At 43.1% G+C, this 18312-nt stretch overlaps 1 protein-coding gene across 1 annotated transcript in view; it reads left to right on the forward strand.

The window, feature by feature from the left end:
* The window catches only part of LAPTM5 (lysosomal protein transmembrane 5), a 70766-nt gene that overhangs the window by 31467 nt on the left and 20987 nt on the right, over positions 1-18312 (forward strand). Inside the window, exons 3-5 of the mRNA XM_082247760.1 lie at positions 2897-2970; positions 8535-8663; positions 8755-8883. Coding sequence (XP_082103886.1) covers positions 2897-2970; positions 8535-8663; positions 8755-8883 — 332 coding nt within the window. The remainder of the gene's footprint in view (positions 1-2896; positions 2971-8534; positions 8664-8754; positions 8884-18312) is intronic.

An 18312-nucleotide genomic window follows, 5' to 3' on the forward strand; every position in this document is an offset into this window, starting at 1 on the left:
AAGCTAAGGCTTGTTTTTCAGACTATTAATATTTCTTATATGCGGTTGTGGTTTCCTGGACTTCTGCTTTTTCTTAAAGTGGCAAACCGGAAATTAATGTTACTTATCAACTGTGCTCGTTAGATGCTGCAGTTCTAGCTAAACTATCAGTAGCTGTTTTTCAGTTGAAAATAAAGCAGAAGTTTAGTATGTTGTAATAGATATGTTGTATGTGATGAGCAGATTAGCAGTAATTATTCACTGAGGAACTTAACACACCAGCGAACCAATTAAAATACCAGAAAGACATCACCTGCAAAATTCTCCTATTACCACTATGGGGATGGATGTCATAGGAAAACGTTAACACTTAAAGTGGACATGTAGGCAAACAGCTAAATTTCCAGTTGAAAAACAATCAGGAACTGCCACACCTGTCAAAAAATGTTTAAGGGTCTGTGGGAATGCAAAACCTGCATTAAGCAGGTAACTGCGGGTCAACTGCATCTGTCAATAAATTCTGAATGAGCTCAGAAGACTCTCAAACTGATATCAAATTGATGCCATTGACGCAAGCTCAGAAGCCTGTCGACATAGACCCTAATGTTATTCTCTCAGTCATGTAATCTAGACATTCCTGCCAGAAATCCCAGCAAAGATCGCACCTCACTTTTCTCTACTTGAGTTAAAGCAATACAGCTTGGTCTAGAGGCAAAGCAAGGCATTCTTCCACCCAGTGCAAAGACTTAGTCCCCCCCCTCCTCTGCGGCACCCCTGTGAAAGAGGAGCATGTTCTACAGTATGTTCCACAAATATTACATTTGCTCCACTGTAAATATTAAAACATGTTCCATATATATTACAGTTGCTCCACTACAAATATCATAACATGCTCCACAAATATTGCAGTTGTTCCACCACAAATTCTACAGTATGCTCCACAAATTTTACAGTTGCTCCACCACAAATATTACAGTTGCCCAGCCACAAGCATTACATGCTCCACAAATATTATAGTTGCTCCACCATAAAAATTATAGCTTGCTTCTCAAATATTACAGTTGCTCCACCACAAATATTATAGCATGCGCCGCAAATATTACAGTTGCTCCACCACAAATATTACAGTTGCTCCACCACAAATATTATAACATGCTCCACAAATATTACAGTTGATCCACTTCAAATATTACAGTTGCTCCACCACAAATATTATAACATGCTCCACAAATATTACAGTTGATCCACTTCAAATATTATAGTTGCTCCACCACAAATATTACAGTTACTCCACCACAAATATTATAACATGCTCCACAAATATTACAGTTGCTCTACCACAAATATTATAGCATGCTCCACAAATATTTGAGTTGCTCCACCACAAATAATATAACATGCTCCATAAATATTACAGTTGATCCACTACAAATATTACAGTTGCTTCACCACAAATATTATAGCATGCTCCACAAATATTACAGTTGCTCCACCACAAATATTATTAAGGCATGCTCCACAAATATTACAGTTGCTCCACCACAAATATTACAGTTGCTCCACCACAAATATTATAACATACTCCACAAATATTACAGTTGCTCCACCCAAATATTATAACATGCTCTGCAAATATTACAGTTGCTCCACCACAAATATTATATTATGCTCCACAAATATTACAGTTGCTCCACCACAAATTTGCGTAGTAAATATATATCCACCAGCATACCTACGTATTCCCCATCACATCTCTGCACCACCAGAACACCCCATATCCCCCAATCCCCCAGCACACCTCCGTAACCCCTCAGCACATATTTGTGTCCCTAGAGTTCCTCTGAGCCCCTTAGCAGATCTTTGTAGCCCTAGAACGACCCCCCCCCCCTGTACTCCCCAGCACATCTCTGTACCCCCAGCATGCTTCTGTACTACTTTGCACATCTCTGCACCCCCCCACCTCCAGAATGTCTCTGAACCCCATAGCATGTGTCTGTGCCCCCAGCACATCTCCATATCCCCCAGTATATCCCTGCTGTACCCCCAGGACACCTCTGTACCCCCTTTCTCATCCCTGCACAACCTTGCAGAACTTCACACCCCCCAGCATACTTCAATACCCCCAAAAACCTCTGCACCCCTCAGAATATGCTGTATCCCCAAGTACACCTCTTTACCCCCAGCAAACATTTGTCCCCCCAGCACACCTCTGAACCCACACACCGCTGCTCCCCCAGATGCCTTTGTACTCCCCAGCATGCCTTTGTTACCCCCAGGAGGCATCTACACCCCCAGCATGCATCTGCACCCCCAGCACACTTCAGTAACCCCTTGCACACTGCTGTATTCTTTAGTACACCTTAGCACCCCTCTGCAACCCCCCCCCCCCCCGTTCATGTACTCTGCTGCACATTTCTTCACCCCCCACACACTTCTGTACCCACTTGCACATCTCAGAGTCCCCCTGAACACCTATGTACCCCAGCACACCTTTGCATCCCCCAAACACTTCTGCATCCTCTATGGAGGGTTCAGAAAAGACCTAAAAACCATCCTTGTAAACAAATTGCCAAGAAAATTCTATAGAAAAAAAGGCCTTCAAACGTATTACACATGGTTCCAGAGCGTTGCCCCATAGCATTGTAGAGGGTTGCATATAACTGAATGGATATATACATACAAATAAGTGTTTGAGGTTTAAACAATAGCTGTTTAAATATTACCTTATACCTTAGACCTTAGATTGTAAGCTCCTTGAGGGCAGGGACTGATGTGAATGTGCAATGTATATGTAAAGCGCTGCGTAAATTGGCAGCGCTAAATAAGTACCTGAAATAAAGTAAATAAATAAAATAAATATAATAATCCACTGGAACACTCCTTTGTTTTTTTTATACTCTCTCTCTTTTTTCATTAGATATAATCTCAAGTTATCTTCTGCTTGTGGTCTTACTTCTGATCAGCAGTACTTTTTTATATGGTGTTATAGTGGTAAGTAATTCATGTTTTTCACACCTATCCTATGTCTTATGAAACAAAATGAGTTCTACTAATTATTGTTGGTAAAGGAACAGACCATTAAACAAGTTGTTTAAACTTCTGGGATATTGATCTGGTTAGCTAAGTAGCAGAGGGGGTTGTTAAACAGTTTCAGCTGCTTTAGTGTTAATGAAATTACCAAAAGGAGCACTAGAAGGGCAAGAATGAGACGACCCCCAAATGAGGAATGGTTTTACAGGTGGAGGCCACTGACATTTTTTTTTTCATACTCATCTTTTCTGACTGTTTTTCACTAGTTTTGCATTTGGCTAGGATCAGTGTTCCTACTGGTAGAACAAGGCAATACCTGGACCCTATAGAGGTTGCACAGGCAGTCTAACTCATCCAGGATGTCAAATCAATACGTGACATTGCCAGAAGGTTGGCTGTGTCTCGTAGCTCTCAAGAGCATGGAGGGGATTCCAGGAGACAGGCAGTTACTCTAGGAGAGCTGGACAGGGCCGTAGAAGGTCCTTAACCCATCAGCAGGACCGGTATCTGCTCCTTTGTGCAAGGAGGAACAGGATTAGCACTGCCAGAGCCGTACAAAATGACCTCCAGCAGGCCATTGGTGTGAATGTCTCTGGTGTGAACTAAACAATCAGAAACAGACTTCATGAGGGTGGCCCGACATCCCTGTGGTCTCTGCCCATCATTGTGGAGCTTAATTGGCTTTGCCATTGAACACCAGAAGCGGCAGGTCCACCACTGGGGCCCTGTGCTTTTCACAGATGAGTGCAGGTTCACTCCGAGCACATGTGACAGACGTGAAAGGGTCTGGAGAAGCCGTGGAGAATGATAATCAGCATTACTAGTTTGGTGGTGGGTCAGTAATGACCTGAGGAGGCATATCCATGGAGGGACACACAGACTTCTACAGGCTAGACAATGGCACCCTGACTGCCATTAGGTATCGCAATAAAATCCTTGGACCTATTGTCAGACCCTACACTGGTGCAGTGGGTCCTGGGTTCCTCCTGGTGCACGAAAATGCTTGGCCTCATGTGGCAAGCGTATGCAGCCAGTTCCTCTAGAATGAAGAAATTAATACCATTGAATGGCCCCCATGCTCGCCTGACCTAACTTCAATAGAACACCTCTGGGACATTATGTTTCGGCCCATCTGACACAGCCAGGTTTCACCACAGTCTGTTCAGGAGTTCAGTAATGCACTGGTCCATATCTAGGAGGAAATACCCCAGGACACCATCCGTCATCTCATTAGGAGCATGCCCCGACATTGTCCCCGACATTGTCAGGCAAGCATGCAAGCACGTGGGGGCCATACAAACAGAGTACCATTTTGAGCTGCTGAAATGAAATTCCAGCAAATCGGACTAGTCTGCTGTATCATTTTTTCACTTTGGTTTTTGGGGTGTCTTTTAATTCAGCCCTCTGTAGGTTGATAATTTTAATTTCCATCAAACAACGTGGCATCCTTTCATTGTTTGATGGAATGCCCTATCTATATCAGTATAGATAATCAGAATTATATTTTTCCCCTTTGAGATCTGATGTGTTTTCAAAGTGTTTCTTTAATTTTTAAAAATATACCTGTGCATATACCTGTGAAAAGCACAGGGAGCCAGTAGCGGACCTGCCAATTCTGATGTTCAATGGCAAATGCCAATCGAACTCCACGGTGTCGGGCAGAGAGCACAGGGTCCACTAGAGGACATCAGGCCCTCAGGCCACCGTCATGAAGCCTGTTTCTGATTCTTTGGTCAGAGACATTTACACCAATGGCCTGCTGAAGGTCATTTTGTAAGGCTATAGCAGTGCTCATCCTATTCCTCCTTGCACAAAGGAGCAGACACCGGTCCAACTGATGGGTTAGGAACCTTCTACAGCCCTGTCCAGCTCTCCTAGAGTAACTGCCTGTCTCCTGGAATCTCCTCCATGCTCTTGAGACTGTGCTGGGAAACACAGCAAACCTTCTGGCAATGGCACGCATTTATGTGCCATCCTGGAGGAGTTGGACTGCCTGTGTAACCTCTACAGGGTCCAGGTATTGCCTCATGCTACCTGTAGTGACACTGACTCTAGCCAAATGCGAAGCTAGTGTAAATCAGTCATAAAAATGAATAGGGAGAACAATTTAATTGGCCTCCACCTGTAAAACCATTCCTGTTTTGGGGGTTGTCTCAATTTTGCCCATCTAGTGCCCCTGCTGTTAATTTAATTTAAACGCCAAAGCAGCTGAAACTGAATACCAACCCTCTCTAATACTTAACTTACCAGATCAATATCCCAGGAGTTTATTGACTTGATGCTAAATTCTGATTAAAAAGTGTTCATTTAATTTTTTGAGCAGTGTATATATATATAGTGTGTGTGTGTGTGTGTGGAGGCATATAAGTAGCACATATAGAAGAATATTAAGAGAAAAAAAAAGACCCGTGTGTGGCCACTACTCCATCATCATATTCAGAAGGTTTTAATCAGGGATTTAAAAAAACGCTTACCACCAATAAATTAATGACTTCCTGCCTCAGAAGCAGCAGAATGTTTTGGTTGGTGAACTGACCAAATAGTTTAGCCATTTTGCGAACATCGAGCATAAATCATTTGGATCAAACCCTATCTCTAATTTAAAAGTTTATCTAAAGGCATTTATTTTGGTTTTGATGGTGTGTAGAAGAATTAGAACCTTTATGAGGTGTGTATTAATGTTTGTGTCCCCCACTAGGGTGATTTACATTTTTTATGCCTACTGAGATTAAGGCCCCTTTCAGACAGGGTGAAACCTCATCCAGCAGATTCGCCTGGTCAGCAGCACAATGTCTCTGCTGATCCCTACTGAGTAGGCAGATGACAGGTCTGCCCACTGCGCTGTTCTCTATAGGCTGGTCATATGGAAACAGACTGCCTCTTTGTTTCCATCCGACTGTTCTCTGATCCATTCCCCATCTGTCTGTTTTTAGAGGACGGGATCAGATCGGATGCCAGCGGGTGTCAGCAGACACATGCCCACTGACATCCGCCACCCTATAGAGAACAAGGGGTAGTCTGATCGGGTCCCCACTGAAAAACTGACAGGCCGACCAAATTAGTCCACTGGTGTGAAAGGGGCCTAAAAGTGAGAGAAATCCAAAATTATAAAGTTTTACCTTGTAAAAATAATTGTATTCCTGTCCTTCTAGACCTGAGATTTACACAGTTCTGCCTCCCAGCACAGTCCTGGCTGGAAGAGAGGAGAGCTGATTTTCTGTGCTGCAGTTTCACTTTTGCTTACAAACAGTGCATGTTAGTTGCAGTCATGTACACTGCTGTATGCATGCTAGACATTCCATAGTCTATAATCCATCCCAAAATCAAGCAAGAGAGGCTGGCTACATACATGGAGGAATAAAAGACAAAATACATAAAACACTCAGGAAAAACAGGTATAAGTCTCTGGTATAAATGATGGTAGGGGTGGTCAGTACAAAAGTCTATGATAGACTAAAAGCTGATGATGGTGGTAAGCTGTGTTGCCCCCAATTTGGGTAGCTCTTCTCAGGAGTGAAGACAAACTCTAGAGAGAATATATAAGAAGAACAAAAAAGAGTGCCTCTGAGTGTAGACTTCTAATTTAGCACATAATAATAAGACAAATGGCAACTCACAGAAGCCAGAAAACATCAGGCTTTAGGATATTGCAGTAGTAAGGCTCCTCCTGGTGAACTGCCCATCCATTTAACTCGATACATTAGCCGGAGGCACCGTGGTCTGTGGGAAGATGATGCCGGTAGTCTCCTGTTGACTTCCGGGTCCCTGTATGTCTCTTGCCTGGGACCCGGAAGTCAACAGGAGACTGCCGCCATCATCTTCTCCCACAGAACATGGTGCTCCCGGCTAATGTATCAAGTTCACCAGGAGGAGCCTTACCACTGCAATATCCTAAAGCCTGATGTTTTCTGGCTTCTGTGAGTTGCTATTTGTCTTTTTATCATGTGCTAAATTAAAAGTCTATACTCAGAGGTGCTTTTCTGTTCTCCTTATATATTCTTTATACATGGAGGAGTCACCTTCTAACAGGAAGTTGGATCACAGCAGCAACAAAAAAAATGACACCCTGGACTTTGAGTGGGGAAATCTGAATGATCCCTGCAGCAAACCCCCCCCCCCCCCCGCCACCCTCTGGTGCTTCTACCGGCTCGCCCGTGTGATTGGCGAGCTGGGGAATGAATCAGCCGGCGAATGTTTACATTTCTTGTAGTAGGAAGAAAGGTGATAAAAAATAATTAAAGGGAAAGTGTAAAAATAAAAAATAAAGACAAAAAAATATATAAAAAAAAAAATTTAAAGCGCCCCCATGAATGTGTTCTCGTATGCAGAATCGACCGCATACGTATGTCGCTCCCACATATGTAAACGGCGTTCAAACCACACATGTAAGGTATCGCCGCAAACATTACAACGAGAGGAACAATTATAGTTCAAGACCTCCTCTTTAACTCTAAAGAGGTAACCTGTAAAAGTGTTTAAAATGTCGCCTATAGAGATTTTTAAGTACCGAAGTTTGCCGCCATTCCACGAGTGTGCGCAATTTTATCTATTTACTCGGCCTAAAATTATCTTTTACATTATACAAAAAGATTAGGCTAACTTAAATGTTTTTTTTTTTTTTAATTAATTTAATTAAAAAAAAAAATGTGTTTCAAAAATTTTTGCGCAAATACCATGTGACATAAAAAGTTGCAACGACCCCAATTTTATTCCCTAGGGTCTCTGCTTAAAAAAAAAAAAAAAATAAAAAAAACATGTATAATGTTTGAGGGTTTTGTGTAATTTTCTAGCAAAAAAATTATGTTTTTTACATAAAGGAGAGGAGTGCAAGAATGGGCCTGGTATGAAAGTGGTTAAACCAGAGTTTAGTGTCACCTTAAAGTAAGCTCTGTTGTGATGTAATTTGCAACCTACATTTTAAATCTTTGGAAAATCTCTTCTGCTACATAGTTCATTTCAGGAGTCACCTAACTAAAATGTAAATTTTCTTCAAAAATACATTGAATTGAGTTAAAGAGGGTTTATCACAAGTCTCAGATCTCAATGTATGTGTCTGAACACATCTGTTAGTGTCTAGGTACCTAATTAGCTCTGGTTTTGCAATCATTAAAACTGGCAATATGATCTTGGGATTTGCCAGTCTGAACATCTTTATACAGTAAATTAAATCTCAGCATCAAGTTATGTTCGTTGTATAAAAAAAGATATTGTAGCTCTTTTGTTTCAGAATATTAGAGAACACCTTTAAAGCTGGATACACACTATACAATTTTCTTTAGATTTTTTCCTTTAGATTTACCAAAACCATATAATATGAGGTCAAATCTTAACACCTTCAATTTGTATGGAATCAGGCAGGCCCTTGCACTGCATAGCTGAAGGTAAATATAAAGGAAATGGAACAACAAAAGTTGTATAGTGTGTATTCAGCTTAAGAGAGTCATATTATACAGTATATGATGGGGGTCTCTTTAGAACAAACACATACCTGTATTTATTCTTCACTTCTTTTTCCTGTGTTTTAGAATCGAAGATCTTTGGTTATTCCATTTTTGGCTTTGCAGGCAATGGATTTGATCCTAAGTTTTCTGATGTTCTGTAGTTTTTACAGCGATATGCCTTCCAGCCGAACATCTATCACTGAAGACAAGATGGTGCGTGATGTCCTCCAGTACTGTTATTAGTACTGAAATATTGTGCAATTACATTACTTACATTCATATAACTCCTGTATATTAATTTCAGGTAATTCTCGATCCTGACACTCCATTTGGAGTACAGAAAGTTTGTGAAATGTGTCTTAGACTGATGACTTTTTGTAGTTGCTTTGTTGAAGTGCCAACCTACCTTGATCTCAAGGCTATAAGCTACATGGTAAGTAACAAGCAAAAGCTTACTTATTTCTAATCTAAGAGAAAGGGGGGGTCTTGTATTTTACACCCTAGTTATTCTGTTATAGATGACATATCTTAATTTCAAAATGACCATTCAATGGTTATTCAAAAGAAAGCACAAGCCAAGGTAACAGGGGAAAACTATCTCTTGGTAAATAGGAACCATAACTTGAACCATCAGTTGTGCACTATACTACAAAGCTGTTGCAAATATGCTAATTAAACCTATAAAAATAGAATGGAAATTCATGTCAGATAAAATTCTAAAAATTCCTCTTGGAAAAGAAGCAATCGAAGTCAGTTCTATATCCAACCCCGGGGGATTAACAAATATTTCCTATATCCTATAACCTATCTATGCTACAGAACTTCATCTTTTTCTGGAACACTGTAAGTGTAATTTTAATGATTTCCACTAATAAACAAGGCTATATTACACTATTGGGATTCTCTCTTCTCCATATATGAGTGCTAAGCCACAAAATACATGAGATGTGACATCTTCCCACTTACCATATACAGCTCAATAGACCCACACACAATATTGCTAAGGGGTCCACATCTTTTTGTAAGTGCAGGCACAAGAGGGTGAAAAGCACAATTCACTGGATGAATTTGAAGTTGTGAGAAACCTCAGCACTTTATCTGGATCAACAATGGAGTTTATTTCTTGGACTTTAACTGAGCACTTGCTTGTAGCAATCATTTGTACTAAAGTTTCACCTTTCACATTTGTCATTAATTTTGGTTTATTTGCACTATTTTGTGCTGTGATCTATGATGGATTATGTATTATTTTTTGAACAGAAGCGATGATGATTTGGTTTTAGGGTTCATTTTAGAGTGGATATTTTAAGTTCAGTTATAATTCTGCGTACATGTAGAGACTGCAAGACATTAGCAGCACTCAAACCAAACAAAGGATAAACAAAAGGTAAAATTATGTATTTAGTTAATAAAAAATGGCCAAATTACATGTCTTTCAGATAACATTTCCATATATTTTATTATATATTTAGTTGCTCCAGCCAGGAAGAATAGATGTGTAGCTGCACTCTTTGACCTACCATGACAAGTTTGTGCATCCTGATTAGTTTTTTTGTTATGACCACTGGTCAAATGGCCATATACATCTATTGCATATAAACATTGGAGGGAAGGTTATTTTAGTCTTCATTTAAGTTATTCAATTGAACAGTTAAAGATTTTAATAGGTGTGTTCATTCTCATGACATTCCTTATCAAAATGTGAGTGAAAAGCCTGTTTTAATGATCTTGGAAATAAGTATATTGAGGACATGATATAAAAAGCTTTCCAAAGCTTTAACAGAACAAATGTTTTGGCCAAATCAATAGAGAGAGATTAATTGTAACTTGCAATTTCCTAAACATATGTAAAGTTAGAAACAATAATGAAAATAGATTTAGTATGTCAAAAACATGCATACAATGCAAAATATTCAAAAACAGGTTTCTAATGACAAAGACCATGCATAAATATGGACTCTGCACAGCAAAGTCTTTGTGACTAAATCAGGGTAACATATGTGTTCTGTTCTCACTACACGTATGCCCCAGGCGTGTGCAGCTCAACATACAGCTAAACCTTTAATCCTGCAATAACCAGTCCTTTTGTAACTTAAGGCTTTATTCCAGTGAAAGAATAGTGGTCACATGAACAGGTTACAAGTCAGATGGATATGCGAATAGGATTGTGAATAGAGTTGAAACTGGAAATAAACAGACAAAGCATACAATCAGCGTACAAACATAAACAATATATGCACTGAGTATATAACTAACAGTTTTGAGCATACCAGCGATGCTTCCGAGAAGGGTTCAGGAATCTTCCCACAGGAACCTCAGATGCTGTCTGGCTGTGTCCACAAGGTGTTCTAAAATGGAGATTTTCTCAGAGAGGGGTGGAACTAATATCCAACAATAGAGGACAGGAAATACCATAAAGTGCTGTACAACAGTCTATGTCACAGTGGCATCTTGTGGACAATATTGGTATTGGAAGTTCCACTAACATTAATTACTTCCAAGCTGAAGGCATGACAATATGGCTGCGTGACATGGTCTAAAAGACTCTATAACAACATAAAATCAAGTTGGGAATCACTAGTTCAGTAAATTAGAAGAGAACACTCCTCATAATGAAGCATTCCTCATAATGAAGTCCAGGATAGCTCTAATAACACAGGGGAACAGCTGGAAGAATCCAAGGTCCATTTAAAAGAGCCACCACACTGAAACTGGAGTACTCTGGTAGCTATTGGGGAGGGAATTCATACAGTAACTGCTGAGGGAGGGCATCTGATGAATTTTTATTCCATGGGAATGTCTAGGAAACCTTGGCATTGTGGGTAATGGAGGTAAAGGGGCATTCACATGCATTTGAAATGCGTACTTTACTACAGTTGCGGTAGTATTATCCCAGATAGCAAGCAATTGTGCTGCAAGTTCGAAAATGACTTTCTAAGTTAATGCTAGACTTGCCAGGCTTAACAAGTGTGTTGCACAATTTAAGCAAGTCCGCATTTCATGACTCCAGATCAGCTTCCTTTGCAAACATTCTGCAAGTCCGCTGTAAGTTCTGGTTCAATTATGTTGTGTAATAGTCACCCCACCACAGGGGTCACTGTGGCTAAATTTTCATGCTGTAGACTTGCAGAGCTCTTGCTGTAGACTCAGCACTGTAACTTTGCCCTTGCTTGAGACATGTCTTGCAAATTTGCTACATTGCTAAATTGGAAACGTGTCAACTAGATCTTGTGCTTCAAGTTCTCTGCCAGTGTACAACTTTCCAGTGAACATGTGCAGCAAGTTAACAGACTTACAATTCAACACTGCCACAAATGTGTAGCAAGTTATCATTGCTATCTGGGATGTTTATGTTGGTTCAAATAAATGTTCCTCCTAGTGGAACCACTTGTTTATGATATCATTTCCTGTCACTGTGTCCAGCAAACCAAGAAGGGCTTAGCCATGTGTCTAGCACCCTCTGACTGGTAAGAGTCATATCTGAAGCAGCTTTCCAACAGCTTCAGCCAAAGCATTAAATACTACCCTGAAAAATGAAAAAGATCTGAACGGATGTATGATGGCTACTAACAGTGCTTCATCAATATTTTCAAGTGTTAATCTGAGAAACCAGAATTTCCAGTCCTTGAATTTTAAAATATTGATGTTGCTGATAAAAAGGATACTTGGAAGTATATGCATATCAAATCCACCTACAGATGAGTTTACAGAGAAAGTTAAAAAAAGCTCTGAGCATAAATAGTGATCAAACTGTGCAGGGGTGAAACTTCAAAAACAAATGTGAGAAGCGCTACAGAAAGGGCATGAGAGAGGAAATCTTAGTGATAAACTGTATTAATTAGAAAGCTATACCAGACTATGCTAATGAAAGCCAACATATGTAGGACTATATAAGATACTGTATACTGTACATTAGAAATGGTAGAATGCCTGCAAGATAGAAGCAGAAGAATTACACCAGTTAACTGACAGTATATGGTCTAAGAAGGAATAGAGGGAGGTTAACTACACTGCCCTCTTCCTCAGTCAACAGAAAGATGAAAATTTAGGCAGCGCTAAATACAAATTATAAATACAGAAAACACAAATAAATAAATAAAACACAATATAGTGCAAAATCCGTAATGGATTAAACAAGTGACAAGTACATGTAGAGTGTTCAGTAAAGTGCAAAACATTTTGCAATACTAAAAAAATTTACAAAGGTCCATATTGTAAAGAACAATATTATTAAACAATCTTGTGTTTTGCCAAGTGTCAAAAAATATCATGTTATCACATACCTGGAGATGAGCCTGACACTGTGAGGAAAGCCTCCCTTGCGCCTCCGACTGGGGACCCCTGATGGTGCAGACAGGGGACACCTGAGTGTAGAGTAGCACGAGCGCCTGGAGACTTGCTTGGAGCGGACGGTGGCTACTGGTGAAGGTTGCCAGAGAAGTCCGATGAGCAGGGTGTTGAGCAGGTAGCAGGTGCTGGAAGCAGGGGTTCCTGGGTAACAGGAGGAGCTTCCTATGCACGATGGATGGATCTGGAAATGACAGAAGCGTGATAAGACAAGCCGGGTCAGGAGCCAATCGGTAACGTAGAAGCCAGTAGGAGTAGACAGGAAGAGAGGTCACGGGACAAGCCAAGGTCGGTGCAGGTGGAGATCAGAGAATTGTCAGGACAAGCCGGGTCTGGAACTTAGGAACAAGATGCAGGTAAACAGGTAACAGGTATCCAAGGCTGAAGACAAAGCAGCACTAGAGCAGTGCAATGGCTGGGTTTAAATAGTCCCTTTGGCGCCAATGTCTAACGTACGTTCGTGGGAACTTGCGTGCGCGGTTGCGCGAGTTCGCACATGCGCATTGGCCATTGTCTGGTTTCTGGTACAGCAGACGTTCTCTTACACATGTGCTCTTGCCAAATGTCCTCCACTTACTAGTAGGAGAAAATGTGCTTCCACCACATTAACTACCATTCAAAAAAAGCTTCTTACCACACTTCCAGGACCATTAGATCATAAGTGGTCACATGAATGATCCTCCTCATACGGCCACCGGACTGATCTCGCTATCCTGCTTGGATCACCTCTGCCTCAGTAAAGAGCCACCAATGGAAAATAAACGATGGAAGAACTCATCGTGGAACAGCAAACCACTTCTTCATTTTATTAAAATATGCCAATAAAATACATCCACAAAGATTAAAAACACGAGAGATACAGCAACATTACAACGTAGCAGGCTGTACGGATGCCACTGGGGCTCCGGCTGGCAGGCAGGCATGAGCACATCACATTGATAATAAGGACTTCTTTTTTCTGTTTTTGCACAATTTTATAGTATTGCAAAAATTTTTGCACTTTACTGGACACTCTACAAGAACTTTTTTTAATCTATTACTGATTTTGCACTATATTATACTGTATTTCCTGACAGACTCCATGGCAGCACACGTATGGGTAGGCTCCGCCTCCTCTCCTACCCTATAGGACCCCACTCCCATAAATCTTTGCTCCATACCAGGAGCCGTGTTCCTTTTTCGTCCTCCTCCTGCGAGAAGGAAGTCTTACCTTATAGGACGTCTATCGGTTTCAGGCGAGCTGGTGGCGTGTGGACCTTGTTGATGTCGGATGCCTCCTGTTTTATGTCCAGCAATCTCGATATTTATCGGGTGGACCCGGGCAATATTATTTTAAAATGCTGAAGATGCCGTAAATCCTGAATGAGAGGTGGGCTGCATTGATGGCCAATACGTCCTTGCTATTGAGCGGATAGGCCCTGGTGCCCTGTCACACACGCATGAATTCATCCAGGCCTGAGACTGTTCGGTTATCGTCATGGTGGTAAAGTATAAAACTTTCTTTTGGTTTCATTGCATTTCCTGTTTGTGCGGTGGAGCGCTCCTGCGTTCCAGATCGTCGCTTAGGCTCCTCCCCCTGCCTCGCTGGACCTTCAATTGGTTGTCCAGGATGAGGCTTGGCCCTGGTATCGTCTGCGCATGCGCGCGCATCGCTCCCGATCTCCTATGACGATATTGCGTTGTTTGGGGCGTGGCTTTGCGGCGCCCGGGAGATTTAAGCAGCTGTCATTCCTGTTTACAATGGGATGTCTGCGGGCGTTGCGGTGGCTTCCCCGTGCTGTTTCTCTGCTCTTCAGCGGTGAGTCATGCTTTGATCCAGGTGCCATTTGGGGTAAAAGGGTTGGTGTGGAGACGAAAGTCAGTACATGTATGCTTACTTTCTTCCTGTGCAGGCTTTTGCTTCTATCTGCAAATGGATGCTTCACCACCCCCCGGTGGCCAGTCCCTGCGCAACAGGTGAGCTAGTTTTTCTTAACCCTTACCTGCTTGCGTTGGCTGGTGGAATGGAGCCTAAGTGTGTTTTTCTTTCCCTATTTAGCCCTTTTAGGTCTGACCAACGCCCTATTTCTGGATCAAAGGATCGTTCTCCTTCAGCCCATCGGCATTCTTCATCAAAGTCTGGTCATAGGTCTAGCTCCAGGTCTAAACGACATGAGCACACTTCCAGTTCAGTCGCTCCGCGGCAATCCCGCCATTCTGACCGCAGTTCAGGGAAATCATGCTGGGGCTGTCGAGCCCATATCCCTGAGGATAGATCCCTATGTGATACCTGTTATTCCAGGGTTTTGAGGGAAAAGCAAGACACTGCACAACCAGTGGAGGCTATGGTCAGGCGGATTGTAAAAGAATCCCTTAGAGATTGGGATTCGAGCAGGCTTTCGGGTCACTCTTCAGAGGCTCCTGGTTTCCTCCCAAGGGATGAAGTGGAGCCAGGTACCTCACAACCAAGTCGTCTGTCAGAAGATTCTACAGACAGTGAAGATGATTTGGCAGACCAGAATGTAGGTTTTGAACTTTCTATGGTCCCACCGCTAGTTAAGGCGGTTAAGGAGGCATTAAAATGGAAAGATCCAGCTGAGTCCCCAGCTAAACAGAAGAAATACTTCAAACATCTCAAAAAAGAGCGTTCCCATTTTCCCCTCCTAGGGGAATTGGGAGAAATTATTACAGACGAGTGGCAGGGAGTTGAAAAGAGAAACTCTTTGTCATCTAAGGTCTCCAGAATGTATCCCTTTAAGGATGATAAGGTGAAACATCTAGACTCCGCTCCCACGGTGGATGCGGCCTTGATGAGGTTGGTGAAACACGTAACCTTACCATTGGAAGACTCAGTCTCATTCAAAGACGCTCTTGACAGGTGGATTGACACAGATCTTAAGAAGATTTATCTCTCCGCAGGTATGGCGTGTAAGCCGGCTCTGGCTTTGGCAGCCACATCCAAGGCAATGGAAGCCTGGGTAGACAGCGTGGAGGCTACACTTCAGAGTGTCTCCGAAGAGGTGGCCAGGAGTTCAGCCATTCAGGAATTGAGACTGGCAACGGCTTTCTTGGGTGAGGCATCCATTGATATAATCCGCTTGGCGGCGCGGGTCATGCTGTCCTCTGTCACGGCCAAACGCGCCTTGTGGTTGCGCCCCTGGTTGGCCGACCCTGCTTCTAAGCAGGCCTGGTGCAAAATTCCCTTTGAGGGTTCCTCCCTCTTTGGTAATAAACTGGACAGTGCTATTACCCGTGCCACTGGTGGTAAATCTGGTTTCCTTCCCCAGGATCGCCGGTTGATACATCAGAGAAGACCTCAAAACAGACAAAATCCTGATCGTGCCAGAGAGGCCCGTTTTTACAGGCCCGGTCGTGAGTTCAGGAAGAACTGGAAGCGCCCTCAGTCTACAGGGCAGAAGTTCTCCAAAGGAAAATCTTCAGCAAGCCGAGAGGCGACGAAGTCTTTTTGACATCGAACCTGTCCAGACGGTGCGGGTAGGCGCACGCTTGCTTCAGTTTGCGCACGTCTGGGCAGCCTCGATCGAAGATCAATGGGTCGTCAGAACCGTATCACACGGACATGTGTGGATTTTCGACAGAAGCCCCATTCTTCGCTTCATTCCTACGGCCTTACCCCGTTCAGAAGAGAAGAAGTCAACTCTTCTTACATATGTAGAATCCCTGGTTGCCCAGGGTGCGGCAGTGCCTGTCCCAACCGAGGAACGGTTCCAAGGCATCTACTCTCCGCTCTTCATGGTCTTGAAGAAAAGCGGCTCTTGGAGGCCGGTTATAGACCTAACACACCTAAACACCTTCATCAAGAAAGAGAGGTTCAGGATGGAAACACTTATTACAATTCGGCAAGTGGTACAGCCAGAGGATTGGATGATATCCATAGACTTGAAAGATGCCTACTTTCACGTCCCAGTCGCAGCAGAAATGCAAAAATTTCTCCGATTCGCAGTGGGTCAGGTGCATCTTCAATTTACCTGTCTCCCTTTCGGGCTTACCACATCACCTCGAATCTTTTCCAAAATCTTACTGGCTGTAGTAGCCCTGATCAGAGCAAAAGGGATTCGTCTTTACCATTACTTGGACGACTTGCTCCTTCTGTCAGAACATCAGGATCAAATTCTGCTTCACAGATCTCAAGTAATTTCCACCCTTCAAGAGTTCGGGTGGCTCCTGAATTTGGAAAAAAGTCATCTGGAACCCACGAAGTCGTTGGTCTTCCTAGGGGCCCTCTTCAACACTTCCAGAGGCACTATCTCCCTTCCATTAGAGAAGATTCCGACAATTCGCAACAGGATTCGTCCGGCATTATCAGCCTCTCATCTCCGGGCATCCCAGTGCATGAAGATAATTGGGACCATGGTTTCCACGGCTCCCATGGTGAAGTGGGCACAGTGGAAGATGAGGCCCTTTCAAAAGGGATTCCTCCAACAATGGAATTTCGAGAATCCAGAAGTCCTCATTCGGATAACTACGTCCATGAAGGACAGCTTAACCTGGTGGCTTCAGCGAAAGAATCTTTTAAACTGCCATTCAATCGTTCCAGCGTCCTGGTTGGTCATGACCTCGGACGCCAGCAGGACGGGATGGGGAGCGCATTGCCTGTCGGAGGTGGCCCAGGGCAGATGGGACTTCCCTACATACGGGGTGGTCTCGAATGTGCTGGAGCTTTGGGCAGCGTTCTGTGCTCTCCAGGCCTTTCAGCATCTGGCGACCGATGCCTCGGTCCTCCTAAGACTGGACAATACGACAGCCGTCGCCTACATCAAGAGACAAGGGGGCACCCGCAGTCCTTCTCTTCTGAAAGAAGTGAAACCTATTATGGATTGGGCTCAAAGACATCTGTCCAACTTGTCAGCCGCCTATCTTCCGGGTGCCCAGAACGTCCAGGCAGACTTCCTCTCAAGGTCTGCTCTGGACAACAACGAGTGGTCACTCCATCCAGAGACCTTCATATGGGTCATGTCTCTAGGTTACCATCCAGAGGTAGATCTGTTCGCATCTCCAAGCAATGCCAAACTGGAGAGATTCTACACGAGGTGGCGTTATCCCCAGGCCTACGGGGTAGACGCCCTGACGGATCATTGGAATTTTCAAACGGCCTATGCGTTTCCTCCAGTGCCAGTCATCTTCAAGTTTCTTCACAGACTCAGGACAGAGAGAGTGCAGATCATAGCGATTCTTCCCTTCTGGCCAAAGAGACCGTGGTTTCCTCTGTTGCTCCAGCTGAGCTGTCGGGACCCGATACCTCTGCCAGTCAGGCCGGACCTTCTGTCCCAAGGGCCTATTCTTCACCCCTGCCCAGCACAGCTTCATCTCATGGCATGGCTGTTGAGAGGGAAAGATTGAAAGCGCTCAGTTGTCCAAACGAGGCAATCGCTACAATGATGAGTGCCAGAAGACCCGGCACGAACAAGGTCTATGAAAAAATCTGGTCCAAGTTTAAGGATTATGTGGATAGCAGATCTAGCTCTGTCTCTGACCCAGGAATCCAGGATATTTTGGGCTTCCTCCAGTCCGGTCT

The sequence above is a fragment of the Pelophylax lessonae genome (assembly GCF_965119305.1).
Source record: "Pelophylax lessonae genome assembly, chromosome: 2".
Lineage (NCBI taxonomy): Eukaryota > Metazoa > Chordata > Amphibia > Anura > Ranidae > Pelophylax > Pelophylax lessonae.